The sequence below is a fragment of the Phodopus roborovskii genome, unplaced genomic scaffold (genome assembly GCF_943737965.1).
Source record: "Phodopus roborovskii unplaced genomic scaffold, PHOROB, whole genome shotgun sequence".
Taxonomy (NCBI): Eukaryota; Metazoa; Chordata; class Mammalia; order Rodentia; family Cricetidae; genus Phodopus; species Phodopus roborovskii.
Window position 1 is genome coordinate 36566313 of NW_026126407.1, and position 17032 is coordinate 36583344.

Here is a 17032-nt window from a genome sequence, read left to right on the forward strand (position 1 = left end):
GCTTTCCAGATTTCCTCACAGGCTCTGATAATTCCATGCCAAAACTAGCCATGAATTTTTTCCTTTAATCTCCCCTAATGCCTTAGTCAATTATTGTCATTGTTCTGACTCTCCATTTCTCAAGTGAACCAGTCAGAGGAGGCTGGATATCTACAAGACTCAATTTAAGACCACAAACAGCCCCATTCCATCGGAAAAGACAAAAGTAAGACAAAAGGGAAAAAGAAACCCAAAACAATTTCCTGGCAACCCCTCCATCTATTGGATTGCTCACTGGACACAGACTGGGATGAGGGATATGAGGGCTTTGGAAGATTTCTCCAGTTGACTGTCACAGGAGAGCAGGCGGAGAGAAGAGAGAAGCAGGAGGAGGGTGACCTGGCATCTCAGTGACCCATAGGATGGTGGTGCTTCTCCAGTGGCTGTCCATTATTCTGTGGTAAGACCTTTCTGATCCTCCTTTTGTCTTAGAGGAAATGGAGAGCATATATCTACTGGATGAATTTTTTATTGCACAATGAAAGGAAATAAGAGTGGTGTGGCTGTTATCCATGATGGGGTAAACTGGTAAACTAGCACCCATGAAACAATGTATTTTCTTTGAGGTCAGGTGTGAGAATTTTTGAATCTCAATCTTCAGGCTAGAAAATGCTCAAGCTCAACTTGAAGGTGAAGGCAATTTCTACTCTGAAAATGTCAGTCGGATTCTTGACAACTTGCTGGAAGGCTATGACAATCGTCTACGCCCAGGATTTGGAGGTAAGGCACTGCCTTAAGGTTGGACCAAATACTTGAAATTTCCCTCCACTTTTATAACCCTTCTAAGACCCAGAGGTATGGGTAGAGAGAGAGTTACCAAGACTTCATGTGTGTATTACTCATTCCTTCCTCAATCAGTGAGTTACCTTATGTAAGTTATTTAAACTCTATAAGCCTTACTGTCCTAAACGTACGTGTGTGTGTGAGTGTGTGTGTGTGTGTGTGTGTGTGTGTGTGTGTGTGTGTGTACATCATTGATTGAGTTGCTTGAGTACAGAAAGAAGTTTTCCATGTATGACACTTTCCTTGGTATTTGTGTTGAAAACTATCAATACACATGTTATTATCATTATTAGCAGTATTATTATTAGGGAACACTGATTTTGTTATCTTCTATCCATTAAGAGTTTCCTAGTGTGAATGGAAGGGCTTTAAAGTAATTATTGTAGGGTCTTATAATTTAAAAACTGGAGGTCATCTAGGGAAGGGTGGAAACATGCAGAGCTCGAATTTTCAATGGGAAGGGTTATGTGGAGTCACTAAGCTCTGGTCTCATCACACATGTTAATAGCCTCAACCTTCTTGGCTTATGTCAGGTGCTGTGACAGAAGTCAAAACTGACATCTATGTAACCAGCTTTGGGCCTGTGTCAGATGTGGAGATGGTGAGTACATTGCGTACTTTTATTTAGGAAGTAGAACTATAACTTAGGACTAATGAGTACGGGTATTGCCATTCATCGCAGCACAGAGTATGTATATTTCCCTTGGGAAGATATATAAACTAGAGCAAATGACTGACTCTGCTTAGACACTCAAAGACATCTTTTTTTGTGATGTCCTAGCAAATTTAAGAAATTGTTTTTAAAAGCTTCTTGCTATGTAAGAGGTAACTAATAAGTATGATGTCAAAGCATACCTGTTATTTTCTATGTATCATTGCTAGTGCATTTTATCCAAACAGTGAAGAAGACACTTGGATAGGTTCATGCTTTCTACCTTGTACATTGCGGATGCATCAGTGGGTGTTCTGGAGACTCTGTTCCAGGTACAGATGGCTGTAGAATTCGTAAGAGGGTATTTATGGAAAGTGGCAATGAAAGCCCGAAGTCATTTTTTCTGAACAAAGTGTATCATATGCCTTCCCAGTTTTCAGGTAGTATTTTTTTCTCACAAGGCTAAAATACAATAACCAAGGCAGAAACTGTCATAAATGTCTTCAAAGAAGGACAACATTAGCTTTTCTTGGGAAATTGTAATCTTGTAAAAATAGTTGCTGTTGACTTCTTCTCCTACTTTAGAATTGATATGAGAAGATAGAAACAGTAAAGATGGATAAAAAGTAAATGAAAGTGGAGCTAGAAGAACAAGACAAAAAGGAGGATGGAAAAAAGAAAGGGTGGGATAAACCAGGAGGGAAAACAGAAGAAAGAAACAGATGAGGGGTACAAAGTGGAGAAGAGTCTCATGGAAACATATATAACCACTAGGTTTTGAAGTATTCTAATCTGGGTTTATTTTCATTTCTTTCATGTATCTTTTTGAGTACTTTTGAATAATAGAATCCTTATGTTTCATGGTTTATAATTTTATAGATATACTCTATGTTGAAATTTGCTTTTAAAATTTAATCACCATTTATGGGAATAATTATAAAGTAGGCAAAACCTTTTAGCAATGCTTCAGCACAGGAGCAAGGTATTTCTCATTGGCTTCTGTGATAGTCTCGTAATTATCTTTAAAATTAACGTTATCCCATAAAGCCATGGTTTAAAATAGAAATTGTTATATTTACATTAGATAGTTTATTAGGTGTGTATTGTTGAAATTGTACTCTATGGAAGTATTGATCTCTGAACTTACTGTAAAGGTGAGTGAGATGTTAGGGTGAATGGCTGGAATAGCTGAAGGTGGGACATAAAACAGGATGCCTGAACAATAAATATTTTCTTATGTTTTCCTTTTAAGTTAAAGGAATTACAGAGAAAGATCATGGCTGAAAAGTTGGCAGGCTGGATACACATGGAGGAAAAATGTTGAGTAGGTTAAGTAAGGAGAAGGAGTTTGGCCCAGTCCATCTTTGTTTTAGAATATTACAAACCTTGTGATCTTGAGAAATATAAGGACTCAATCGAATCTGTTTATGATTAAAAATCATTTACTAATAATAATCAAATATCATTGATTCTAAAAAATCATTATTGATTACTTAATTATTAAGAAGTTATTGCTGTGCACTTCGCTTTCTTGATTAATCTTAACATTAGTTATAAATAATGAATAGACTATTTCACAAGACACTTTCCACCCTGTGTTACCAGCAGTTTTCCTGCCATGCTGGTCCCAGTGCTATATCAGCCCCAAACAACATACAGAGGCACTGTATTAGATATAAAGCTGTTGGCATGTTACTAGAGTTTCTCATTGGCTAATTCTATCTTAAATATTAACTCATTTCTATGAACCAAAATGTTTCCAAGTAGCCTTATCTTACAAAAGAGAGGGTCCGGACTTCCCTAAATTCCCTATATCTTGACCCTTTTCTACTACATCTCCCAGAATTCTCCTTGTCTTGTAGTCCTGCCTATCTTGCTTTCCTATTGGCCAACAGGGCTTTATTCATTAACCAATAAGAGAAACATATTTACAGAGTGACATCTATCAACTGTGTGAATGTTTTTTTTTCTTTTAGGAATACACAATGGATGTTTTCTTCCGCCAGACTTGGACTGATGAGAGGCTGAAATTTAGGGGTCCTGCCGAGATTCTGAGCTTAAATAACTTGATGGTCAGTAAAATCTGGACCCCTGACACTTTTTTCAGGAATGGGAAGAAGTCAATTGCTCACAACATGACCACGCCTAACAAGCTCTTCCGATTAATGCAGAATGGAACAATTCTGTACACTATGAGGTGAGTTGCCAATTTATTTCTGTTGCTTGAGGATGCATCCACCACAATAACCAGAAGTATGTGTTTCAATATCTCCAGGCTTACCATCAATGCCGATTGTCCCATGAGGCTGGTTAACTTCCCTATGGATGGACATGCTTGTCCACTTAAGTTTGGGAGCTGTAAGTTACACAAAGTTTTTGGAAGTCAAATAGGGCATTAAAATATATACTTACTTGGTTTGAGCTGAAGACTGGGAAAATGAAATAAAATATTGCTAGAAAACTCAGTGTGAGTTCAGCAATATCCTTTCTGTCAATATTAGAAGTTTCTGTTAATAAGATATTTTAAAAAGCAACAAAATATATGTTTCTTACTAGATAAGGTAGGTAATGCTTGTTTTGTTTTGAATGAAGGAAAGCTAACCAGTTATATTTAGCATTTTGTGTCATTTGTTTAAAAAAAATACAGATGCTTACCCTAAAAGTGAAATCATATATACATGGAAAAAAGGACCACTTTACTCAGTAGAAGTCCCAGAGGAATCTTCCAGCCTACTCCAGTATGATTTAATTGGGCAAACGGTCTCTAGTGAGACAATTAAATCTAATACAGGTAAGAATATTTTTGAGATAATGTAACACGACAGCGCCCCTTACCAGCAGGAAGTAGTTTGGAATGAACGACACCCAAATTCCCAAATATTGTGTATAAATGTTTGTTTTCATTTAATTGGACTTTGTTATATATATATAATTAAATAAAATAAATTAATAAAAAGATAATGTAACACAACTCTTGTATATATTTTCAAAATATCTAGTATTTTATTCCACTAACATTAGATATTACAGGCTAAATTTACTATTTTGAATTGTTGTCTTCAAAATTTATTTGCAACTGGGTAAATAGGAATACTCATGTAATCTTGGAATTAATTGTTTTTATAAATACATATAGTGCCACTACAACTCATAAAGTGATATGTTTCTTTAAATCTGGTCAAGTAGCATTTTTATTTATTTTAAACCACATATTTGCTTGTTTTCTTCCAAACTATGCTAATTTAAAAATTTCAAGTTTTATATTCACTGCATTCATTTTTCTGTCAACAGCAACCCTACTAATGAGCATGTCTTCCAACAGGTGAATATGTAATAATGACAGTCTATTTCCACTTACAAAGGAAGATGGGCTACTTCATGATCCAGATATATACTCCGTGTATCATGACAGTCATTCTTTCTCAGGTGTCTTTCTGGATTAATAAGGAGTCGGTCCCAGCAAGAACTGTCTTTGGTATGCCTAACACTTTGTATTCCATCTCCATTCAGTTTCCATTTTCTAATGCTTGTGCTTTTGTGGGGGAATACTGACAACTGTTTCTTGATACAGAAGGATTAGAGTCATATGTCACATAAAATGATTCATCTTTCTGCAGGTTGTGTGGTGAATCAACAAAAAATTTGTCCCTTTAATAATTGTGGCTCTTTCCTATGACTTAAGTGTATCTCTTAGTTATCAGTGCTCAGCATAAAGGAAAAAACCTGACCGTGGGGTAGTAAGGAACACCTTTAATGCCAGCACTCAGAAGACAGAGGATATCTGTGAGTTTGGGTCCAGTTTTGTCTATAGAGTGATTTCCAGGACAGCCAGAACTGTTACACAGAGAAATCCTCACACACACACACACACACACACACACACACACAGAGAGAGAGAGAGAGAGAGAGAGAGAGAGAGAGAGAGAGAGAGAGGAAAAAACAAACAAACAAACAAACAAAAAAACCTGATGTGTACATCCAGGAAGACAACTGGATAATATAGAAAATTCATTCCACTCATCTGAAGTATATCTAACTTTCATTGAGTTGAGTAAAGTTGCCATCTTGAAGATCCTAAAATAGAGAAATATTGACAATTTCCTATAATGTGATTGCTTCTAATTGTGAAGGATAAAATCACTACTTTTTGGAGAAAACTGGAATAATAAAAACAAGATTGGTAACTAAATATTATGAAACCAAAATCAATTTTTCCTGCATTTTTCATTGTTATAACTTTAATAGCCTGTGTGAAAGATCTGAGCTGAACTAGAATCTCAGATTAATACTATATATATATATAGTTTATTACATTAGAATAGATCTACTTTTCAAAATTACCAGAAATAAAAATCTTCATATGGGTAACATCAACATTATACATCTACAAATTACATCAATTTTCTGTCACAACTGAAGCAGAAAAACTTCTGGCAAGAAAGTGACAGAATTCTTTTTCTCATGGGTAAATATTTTACCTTTTAGAAAAATGTTTTGTTTTTTAAATTGAGTAACCTAATTTCTCCTAATTTCATACTAATTTTCTACTCATTTGTGGTGAAAGATGTAGAGAGAGATCAAAGAGGCAAGATTCTAAAAATTTAAATCATAGTAATTTGTTACATATTCTCAGGCAGTAAACAAATAGAACTGTTCATGATTTACATTTTCCTGTAGTTAATTTGGTTCAACAAATGCTTTTATAGAAATTTTATTTTATAAGTCAATGCAGTCAGTTGAGATGATATAGAGATGGTAACACCTGTGATTATGCCTTACACTAACTAAAATCCTTAGAAGGTGGCTGAATGAGTGACTCTCCTTATAAACTTGCCTTTGTTCGTTCTTGTTACAGGATTCCTGATGCTAACTACTGTGTTTCTCCTTTTACATTTCAGGAATCACCACTGTTTTAACCATGACCACCTTAAGCATCAGTGCCAGGCACTCCCTACCAAAAGTGTCCTATGCAACTGCCATGGATTGGTTCATAGCTGTGTGCTTTGCTTTTGTCTTTTCTGCTCTCATTGAGTTCGCAGCTGTCAACTACTTCACCAATCTCCAGTCACAGAGGGCTGAAAGGAAGGCACAGACTGCAGCCCCGCCCCTTGTGGCAATATCAAAAACTGCTGAACCACGGGAAGCTGAGATTATTGTGGTAATTGTTCCCTTTTCTACGTTACTGGGCAGATAGAAAAAGCAATCTCAATCAGTGGCAACATATAAAGCAGTCCGAAAGAGTATTTGTTGAGCATAAATTACATAACTAGTGTTGCTTCCCAGGGTGAAGCTGAAGAAAAGCCTTTATTTATCATTTCTCTAAAGTTTTGCTTTTCTTTCATCATCCTTACTTGTACTGGCAGACTCTAGGCTCTCAAAGGAGACTAGAAAATTCTTTTGAACAGGTTTCCTTAGAGCATCTAGGAAAAAAAAAGTTCTAAAGAAGCTTCCAGAATCTAAAGGAAAAGAAACAACTCCGGTGATTTTTTTGTGAGGAAAGACCAAAGGCTGTTTTTATTTTTTAAGCAGAGGAGATAGTGAATATGGGTTCTCCAAATGAAGATATGACCCATATGTGTACCAATTCAATTAAAAGATAATCACATTTTCATGGGTACATTAAGTACATGTGTGTACTTATTTAAAGGCTTATTATTACTGAGAAATACAAACTTTTTTGCTTTTACATTTTTTTTCTTATTTCACATATCGATTTCAGTTCCCTCTCCCTCCCTCCCTACCTACCTACCTCTCTCCCTCCCTCCCATGCCCCTCCCTTGACCACCCACCCTCTCATCCTATCCTCCCCACTACACTGGTAGGGTGATGCCTTCCAGGAGGGGTCAACAAAATCTGGCAATTCATTTGGAATAGGGACTAGGCCCTCCCTCCTGTCTCTAGGTTAAGGGAGTATCCCTCCATGGGGAATGTACTCCAAAGTCCTTTTGTGCACCAGGGATACATCCTGGTTCCACGGTCAGAGCTTCCTTAGACTGCCCAGGCCTTCTAACTGAGACCCACATTCAGGGGGTCTGAGTCGGTCCAATGCTGGTTTCCCAACTATCAGTCTGGGGCCTGTGGGTTTCTGTAGCCTGGTTTTGCCCTCTCTCTCTCTGCATCTGGATTCCAGTTGGGCTGAGTGTTTAGCTGTGGGTGTCTACTTCTGTTCCCTTCAGCTACTAGATGGGGGCTCTATGATGGCGGATAAGTTAGTCTACAATCTCATTATTAAGGAAGGGCATTTATTGTCGCCTTTCCACTGTTGCTCAAATTGTTATTTGGGGTCAGTCTTGTAGATCTCTGGACATTTCTCTAGAGTCAGTTTTTGCTTCCAAACTGTAATGGCTCCCTCTTTTATGTTATCTTTCTCTCTTATTTCCTTTTTTCTTTTTTATTTTCTTTTCTCTTGTCACAAACTTTTAAAATGTGATATACACTAGCCTTTGTCTCCAAAGTGTTTTGGAATCAGACATGAATGATATAATTCATATTTAAAGGGTCATAAGCATACTCCCAAATTTTATTCTTATTCATGAATACATTCTTATACTCTTTTTAAAAATGGATTATAAAACTGATTGACAAGCATACATTTTTATCTTAATACAAACTTCAGCAAGCAGCCCTTGTCTAAGAAGGAACATTTATTTTGTAGACTTTAGTAATACAACTAATTTGAACCTGCAAGTCATTGTTAATTGTTTAAGTCTACTGGATATTTTCTTATCCAAACCACTGGTAAGTCAGGAACTCTTAGACTGACTACGTTTTGAAAACTACAATGCAATGTATATTTTACTTTCCCAAAGTACAGCATTTATTGGATAAAACAGCTCACAGATTGTATTAACCCTTTTCTCTTGTATAGATTGATGATTTTAGTTTGTATTAAGGAATTGACATTTATTTATCTTGGAGTAATAAGGTCATTGCCACATTTAGTGGAACTAAGTAAAAATATTAATTTCCTAGCATTAATCTACATTGGGAAAAAGAATAAAAGAAAGAAAAGAATGTAGAAAGGGTAAAAAGGAAATGTATTCTATTGATACATTCTAAATTTCCTGCTTTTACAAACAGGAAAATTCTGTCTCAGAGGTCATAGTTGATCAGGGATTTGTAAATAGCGTGGTGTTAGCCAAAAATATGTTCTGCTGGAAAAACAAGAAATGATTCTACAATTTCTGTTGTCTACAACATCATAGGCTAATATCATTCCTTCCCTACCAATGTCTGAAGGAAACAAATGTACTTGGGCATGTACAAACTGAATAAAATGCATTTTAAAATGTAGATGACATCATTCCCCAAAGCCTTCTTTTGACCTACTGATATTTTCTGTATATAAGTATATACAAAGAGAATATATATAACACATATATTAGGAAAGTATTTATAACAAAAACATGCTCTAGGTTTAGTCTGACATACTTGAAAAACATTTTAAAAAGGGTCATTTAAAAGAAGTTATTAAAGTAATAATACATATACTGTGTGGAATTTAAATTTAGTCTTTGTAGATAAGGTAGAACAAAGCTTGGTCCTTTTCCTGAGTCATTCCCTGCCCTGAGTTGCCACCCTGTTAAAGATGTTTTGATTTGTTTTTCCAGAGAGGTTGGTAAAGTCTAAGTTTGAGAAATAGAGCAGAAAAGAAAAATAAGCTCATCTGAAATATGATAAATAAGCAAATAAAAATAATTATGAATATATCCATTGGTTTAATGTTGTGACAAAAGTAAAAAAAACAAAATTCTTTATTTTTGCAATATATAGTACCAGGAGTCAGAGGACATGATTTCAGATCTTTGGAGAAGACTTAGAGATATCAATACCTCAGACCATTATTTTAGAGTTGTAAGTTATTAAAAGGTAGAATGAATATCCCAGGTATCCACAAATAAACTATCATCTATGATGGTAATACAATAATATGATGAGCATGTCATGTAGAAGGATACTTTAAAACGTTTATTTAAATGCCCTCAGAAAAATTTCTGTTGCAAGTTCCATTTGTTATGACAAATTCCATTTTGTCCTGAACCTTGTTTTGCTTAAAATATTTAAAAACAATGAATAGTATATCTTTTTTGTTGTTGTTTCTGAAATGCAAAAGTGTAAAAATTCAAAACAAAACTAACCAAACCAAAAATATAAACCCTAAAGGTATCAAAAATAATACATGTAGGACATTTGCATTTAATTTGTTCAAGGCAAAACTTAGCAAATTGCTTTATAGACTTAAGAAGAAAAAACATAAATTGCACATTGGCTATTTATGTTATACAATGGTATATTATGATTGCAAGGTCAGTTTATTTTTTCCCAAATACCATGACATTTAGAAATGCCTATTCAGTTGTAACCAACACATTATTTAGGGTCCTTGCCATTGAAACTACAGAATACTATTGTGAAGTGGAAGTATATTAATTTGCTAGTTTCCTTATTACTTTAAAGGTGTAAGCCCTCTTTGCTAGGTTCTTGAATGTGAATACTCCCTATACCACAGTTCCCTTTACTAGTACTTTTCCTAATATAACACATGTTCCCTTCAAGACTTGTGGCAGTTTTTGTGAATCTGCATGTAAAATATGCATACAAAATTGACCAAAGTTTCATTAGCAAGGGCAGACAGTAAATATATATATATATATATATATATATGTATATATATATATATACACACACACACATATATACACACATACATATGTATGTATATATGTGTGTATGTATATATATATATATATACATATATATATATATATTGCCTCTTTATGCATTCTTTGCCACCCACTTTTTGAGCGACTATGGTAATTTTTTCATAACTTGAGCATATGTGAAGTTTCTTATACAGAACATGGAGTGTTACCATAGTATCTTTCCATGGACAAAGCTTTCTGTTCAGAAAGAAGAGATCCAAAGGAGAGATGAGTTCATAAGCAATTGTGATAAAAGCTGTAGCTAGATTTACAGAGCAACATGAAAATATCTATGTGAAAGTATTTAGGTCATTTTGAAGGAGTTACTATTTCTACAACAGTTATTTCAAAGACAAAAAGAGAAAGATAAGCTTGGCTTAGATAGATGCCCTAAGCCAGTTTCTAGGAATTTGGGCAGAGAGAGGGATATAAAACCATTCTTTCTGCCTTACTCTTCAAGGTGAAGGCATATACAGGCCCTGAACGTGCTATAGTTGACTATGCACAGAAATGTGAAGAATAGAATGCCAAAAGTTACTTCTCCTGTTCCAAACATGGCTAAACTTTCTTTGAACCACATCATTACTCTATAGAAATAAGGATTGAATTAGGACTATGAGAGACTTGAAAAAGCAGAAAGCCACAGGTGCTTCTTCTCCATGATTGTTCCTTCCTATGAATTATGGGGAGACAGGAATGGATTAGGTAAAATATCATTTATTAGACTTTTTTTTCATATAGTCTATCAAATCCCCATCGTGTTTGACAGTCTGTACTGTCTAAACACCAGTCTAGGTTCCTTAGCTCCACTAATAAAGCAGATGGATTCCAACAAGCCATTTCTCAGAGGACATTCTGGAATCCTTTATAATTTCAACAATACTTGCTCCAACATTTTAGCTGTTTTTGATTTTTAACTTTGTCTTATTTTGGTGCATACATTGACCGGTTCTATAAATAATTGTTTTGTGCATTGAGTAGTGAGATTCAATTAAACTATCTCTGCTAAGAAATATATTTGGGGCCTTGAGAGATAGGTCATTGGTTAGGAGTACAAGCTGCTCTTGCTGAGGACCCAGGTTAAGTTCACGGCACTACCATGGTGGCTCCCAACCATCTGGAATTCCAGTACCAGGTAATTGAGTGTTCTGGGCTTCTCAGTCATCATGTACAGCATGTACAAAGTATACAGATATACATGCAGACAGAACACCCATATAAATAAAATAAACATAAATAACTAAAAATATTATTTAAAGATTATATTTTTGGCCACATTATTTAAAATACTAGGCTAATATAAAATATTTCCTATTAAGGCCTTATTCCTGCATCAAATAACTGGTCATCATATTGTCTATTTTAATTCAAGTTACCTTTACAATATAATGTTACTTAAAACAAAGAGATGGTCTAAAAATACCCTGAGCAGGATGGCACTCAGCAGCAGGGGAGCCCAGGAAAATTTCAAAACCACAGGTGTTCCACTCAAAACCCTGACAGCCCCAAGCTGAGCCCTCATCTGGACTCTGACAAAAGCCTATTTTACCATCAACCTAAGCTTGCCCACAATAGAGCAGGTGGGGCCCAATGCAAACCTGTAGCTTAAAGGGTTTGCAGAATTTGCTTTCCCTTTATTTCAGAAGTGTAAGGTTTTTGTTCTAAATGGGCATTGAATATCTTCTGGCTGCAAATTCGTAACTATCCAAGCGCTGCTTATCCAGTAGACAGCATTAAATACAGAACTCCTGCAGTTCCTTTAGAGTATTACATTGGCTTCTGCTAGAATCCCCATATCACCCCTACCTCCAGCCCTACCCCCTTGTATCCAATCACTGCTGGGCAGGGAAACAAGCAGGATTCTATTCTCCCAGTAGACATTTGGCAATGTAAGCATATTGTTACAAATTGGGGTGAGTGTGTTTTTGGTACCTTATAAAAAGAGGTCTTGACATTGACCAATAATATGGAGGACAGTCTTCATCCAGAAAATACTATCCAACCTAAAATGTTTATACTTTAGAGTCTGCGAAACCCAAAGTAATGCTTGTAGACTGCATGGGATACGACCTGTTAAGGGCGGAATTTCTGGCATCTGAGTTGAACCCAAGCCTCTTCACACATGGGCCTAAGTGAGCTTCCTTATTCCATTTCAATCTTTTCATGTCTAAAATGAGATTAATATGGCATTAAAGATATTTTCAATGAGTAAAATTATTCATGTAAATTTCCTCATAGTACTTTTCAACTCCTGGAAAAATAATAATTCATATATTGATTCAATATAAGTTTTGGAAATATACTGTGTTCAGTGTACTGGATAGACATTCTTTTTGTTGTTGTTTTTTTTTTTTTTTTTTTTTTTTTTTTGAGATAAGGTTTCTCTGTCCAACAGCCTTGGCTGTCCTGGAACTCATTGTATAGGCTGCCCGTGAGCTAACAGAGATCCCTTTGTCTCTGCATCTCATTTGCTGGGATTAAAGGCATGCACAACCTCCACTTGGCTGGCCAGGCACTCTTGCTTGAATATAACATGCCCTATTTAATTAAGATGTCATGATCTTAAAGAAGATATGCATAAATAGGAGTAGTTAATTCTAGAAAAAAAATAAGCTACAGGAGTTCTAAGGAATCAGGAAAAGTGTTTGAAGGTGTCATCGTCATTGGTGATATTGGATGATGCATGAGTTTTCTATCATATTGGCATATTGGCTGGGAACATAATTCCCAGCGGAGAGGAAATTTAGTTTAAAAAAATGCTAAGAATGGGTAGTAGACACATCAGGAAGATAATTGAAAAGACACAACTAAGATTTGCTTATCAAATATTTGTAAGCCACCACAGGATATATTTTATGAAAATTCAAATAAAATAGGAAAATATGCATGAGGTGTAATTATCCCGACATTAAAGATAAGAATTGAGGCTTAGGTAGAGTCAGAGGCCCTGATGTTGATGGCAAATCCAGGCCACAAGTAACTAGTAGATGTAGAGTTGTAACATGGAATTTAGATTCATTTCTCATCTGCTCTGAAATGTTCCACAAAGATAGTTTGGTGCAGAGGTGATAAACTATATCTTTAGTTCTAAGCTAATGTTATTTCACTAGTTATGGATCATATCTATTTTCTCTGGATGAAGGTCACTTGGCAATCTCTGACAATTTGGGGATGACAAGATATTCAGAATGAGCTTTTCTACTCAAAATCACTAAAGATGATGGGAAGAAAAAGAATAACATTTTATAATTTTATGATGTATTATAATTAAGAGTCATGTTTTTAATCTCATTGAATGAGGCAGATCTGACTTCCTCCTGTCTGCACTAGAAAAAAAAAAAAAAAGCAAGTTTTAGGCAGGTAGTATATGGTGTTTAGAGTAAAGATGAATCTGTAAAGAAGTCTCTGATGGTTTCTATCATGATTTTGGGAATTTTACTAGGCTAAAGTATTTTAGTGTTCCGCGTGTATGGAAGCAGGGTGGTTCCTTTGGATCTTTGTCCTTTTTGAGAATAAAACTGTGCCATTTTATGCTTTCAGGTAGATGATAATCTAACAACATTTTTGATGTGTAAAATAAAATTAGCTAATCAAATTAGAGACCGAAGAGCATGGTAGAAAACAGGAAACAGTGCCAATTTTATCCTATAAAATCTAGTGCGTGATTTGTGAAAACCAAAATATTGTCATTCTGGTAAAGTATAATCTAGTGACCATAGGGATTTAGTTCTCATTACTACTTAGTTTTAGTAGATAATGCCACACTTTTCCTGGCCAGAATCAGAAAAGAGTGTCTTTACCTATTTCATATTCTTGTTTCTTTCAAGACCTGTGATTTATTAAATTCTGTAAAAGATGTTAACCATAGTACCAGGCCAGTGGATAAGGGAATCTTCACATGAAATTCACTGTGCTTAGATAAAGTCAGACATTTTTTATTTTTATGCAGAGACAAATTTTCTAAAAATTATAGTGGTCTTCAATTCTTTAACATGACAGATGTTAGAGAGTCAGAAACTTTGGTGGTGCCTCAAATAATGAAGTCCAGGATAAAGTGAAAAATGAAAACAAAACAAAGAGATTCTTTGAGTTGATGTTCTTGCAGCCCAAATGTCACCACACCAGCAGGACACCAGCAGGCCACTGTTATCCTGTAGATTAGCCAACAGAGGAGTAGTGGCTGTCTTATCCTGTGGCTGCAGCATTGCTGGCTTTAGCAACAGGAGTCTATCCGCATGAGGAACATAGCACACCATCCTGCAAAGTAATGATTTTGTTACCAGGGAAGAAACAAGGCCATTTTACAAGATCGAAGGGGAATGTTCAGCAAGTATTTGAAGATAAAGAGACAGTTAGACAACCTAGCCCCAAGGAAAGTGATTGTTATAATATGTAGACAAGAAACAGCAAGAAATGAAAGTAACATGCCTGGTCTCCCAAAGCACGGAAGGATTCTACATCAGACAGAGCCAAAATCTCTGAACTAGACTCAGTAGTGTAGAGCAGAGATTAAAAAAAAAAAAAAGTGTTGCTATGAGACAAGCATTGGATTGGAACTTTATTAGAAATACGACCATAAACAACATAACCCCACTCACTTTCACAATGTTAATTGATACACTTAATATCTCTCTCTTTTTAAATGTGTCTTACGGTTTTAGTAGGGACAGGAACTCAGTGATAGTAAAGAAAACGGGACAGCATTCAGGTTAGTGGATGAACCATGTGGGAGGATTTCAGAGGAAGAGAGACAAGTCCAGGAGAGTTCACTGGGACAGGGAAGGCTTTTTGTGTCACACCTCTAGCTTAAAAGTAGATAGATATATTTCAGAAGATGAACATTCTCCCACTCAATGTAAAGATTTAGCATTTGCCTTTGATATACATTGGTTTTATGGACAGTGGCTAATTCTTAAATTTCATCTAGTTCAAATTCCTAAGTGTGAGAATATGAAGATTTAGGTTAGAACTTTTTAGAAGGCTGTTATTAGTGAACAGAAGTAGGATTTCCTTTTGGTAAGTAATTGTGCACATGTTCTACACTGAATGCACCTACACTGAATGCAGCTACCCACCCACAAACACACAGATACAAACACACACACACAAAGGAGAGAGAGAGAGAGGAGACAATTATGTACAGTCATTGGCTTAGAGGCTTAAAATATAATTCTGTAATTTGTATCAACTTTTCCTAATTGTACAATTCTTTATACATACTTAATGTTTGATATCTTTTGTTGATGTATTCAATTTTAGGATCTCAGATTGAAGCAAACTACTTTTTTTTGAAGTGAGGGTGAAGGTATATGGCTCAGTGGTAGAATGCTTGCCTAGAACCCATGAGATCTTGGGTATAATTCCCAGACAGCTCAAAAAAGAAAAGAAAATTGTAGGCATCTTTAGTTTTTGCTTGAGGGTAGGATGTTTTGCTTCGTGGTAAAGACTCTAGCACTACAAACACATACATAAAGTAAAAGCTTTGTATGTAAGTGTTGTAACTCTTAGAAAAATGACAATAGAACATAGTCTTACACATTTGCTGATGCTTTACCACACATAGATAGTTAACAAAAATGTGTCAACAGCGAAAGTCATGGCTGTCCTAACAAGAGACCTCTGTTATTTTGCTGTGTTGACAATCTTTATCTTTCTTCCTCAGCATTCTGACTCGAAGTACCACCTGAAGAAGAGGATCAGCTCACTGACTTTGCCGATAGTTCCTTCTTCTGAGGCCAGCAAAGTCCTCAGTAGAACACCCATCTTACAAACGCCTGTCACTCCACCACCACTTTTACCAACTGTTGGGGGCACCAGTAAAATAGATCAGTATTCTCGAATTCTCTTCCCAGTAGCATTTGCAGGTTTCAACCTTGTGTACTGGATAGTTTACCTTTCCAAAGACACAATGGAAGTGAGCAGCACTGTTGAATAATTGGCAGACAGGACAACCTGGATGCTGCGGTTCTCATTTTCCTCACTACAGAAACAAATTCCTGAGATTTGTATAAATATTCTCATTTCAGATATGAAATAAAAACTGAGTATCTGTAAATTCCCAATGTGGAATAAGCATGTATGGGCCAAGAATGATGACGTTACTCTTCAAAATTAAAACTAGAAGGCTACTGAAAATATGGCTTTGGCATACAATAAAATAATTAATAATAATTCATGCAAATAAATTAGATTCAGGGTAAGTTTCCCAACATTTATCTTTATCGTTCAATATTTTTTGAGACAAGGTTTCTCTGTAGCTTTAGGACATGTCCTAGAAGTCACTCTGTAGACCAGGTGGGCTTTGAACTCACAAGAGATCCATTTGCTTCTGACTCCTGAGGACAGGGATTAAAGGAGTGTGCCACCACCACCCAGCTTCATTGTTCAATATTTTTAATTGTCACTGTGAATAACATTTTCCACAAGGCAGATGAACTCAGACATGCTAAAGCTTGCCTTAAATTTGTTTATTTTGGCTTTGTTTCTCTTCTGAATATTTATTGGTATATTTACTCAGCATGCTGGAGGCCTTTATGGTTTTACAAGAGCTTTTATTGGCATTGGACAGCTTATATGGAGTTAGACAGTTCTTTTTAACCTTGCTGTGTTCTTTTACCTCAATAAAATGTGTCATTATATGCATATAAATAATACATAGTTTATAAATTATGTATGCATATGTACATAGCTTCAGTTATGCAGCAATACTGTTACTACTTTCCACTGAATTCACCTTTAAAAGAAAATGCTTGCTATAGCACTAGGAGGTTTTAGGAAGGTCACTCTGTGTACTATGACTGTATATTCTGATTAAGGTTACCATTCAAATGTTCCACTTTCCTAAATTTAATGCCGA

At 35.6% G+C, this 17032-nt stretch overlaps 1 protein-coding gene across 1 annotated transcript; it reads left to right on the forward strand.

Annotated features, from left to right (window-relative positions):
- The first annotated feature begins 401 nt into the window (after positions 1-401).
- Gabra6 (gamma-aminobutyric acid type A receptor subunit alpha6) lies at positions 402-16127 on the forward strand. Its single transcript, XM_051180930.1, has 9 exons — positions 402-439; positions 641-759; positions 1356-1423; positions 3451-3671; positions 3750-3832; positions 4122-4265; positions 4797-4949; positions 6373-6632; positions 15839-16127. The coding sequence occupies exons 1-9, from the start codon at positions 402-404 to the stop codon at positions 16109-16111; spliced, it is 1359 nt and encodes a 452-aa protein (XP_051036887.1). The 3' UTR covers positions 16112-16127.
- The last annotated feature ends 905 nt before the right edge of the window (positions 16128-17032 follow it).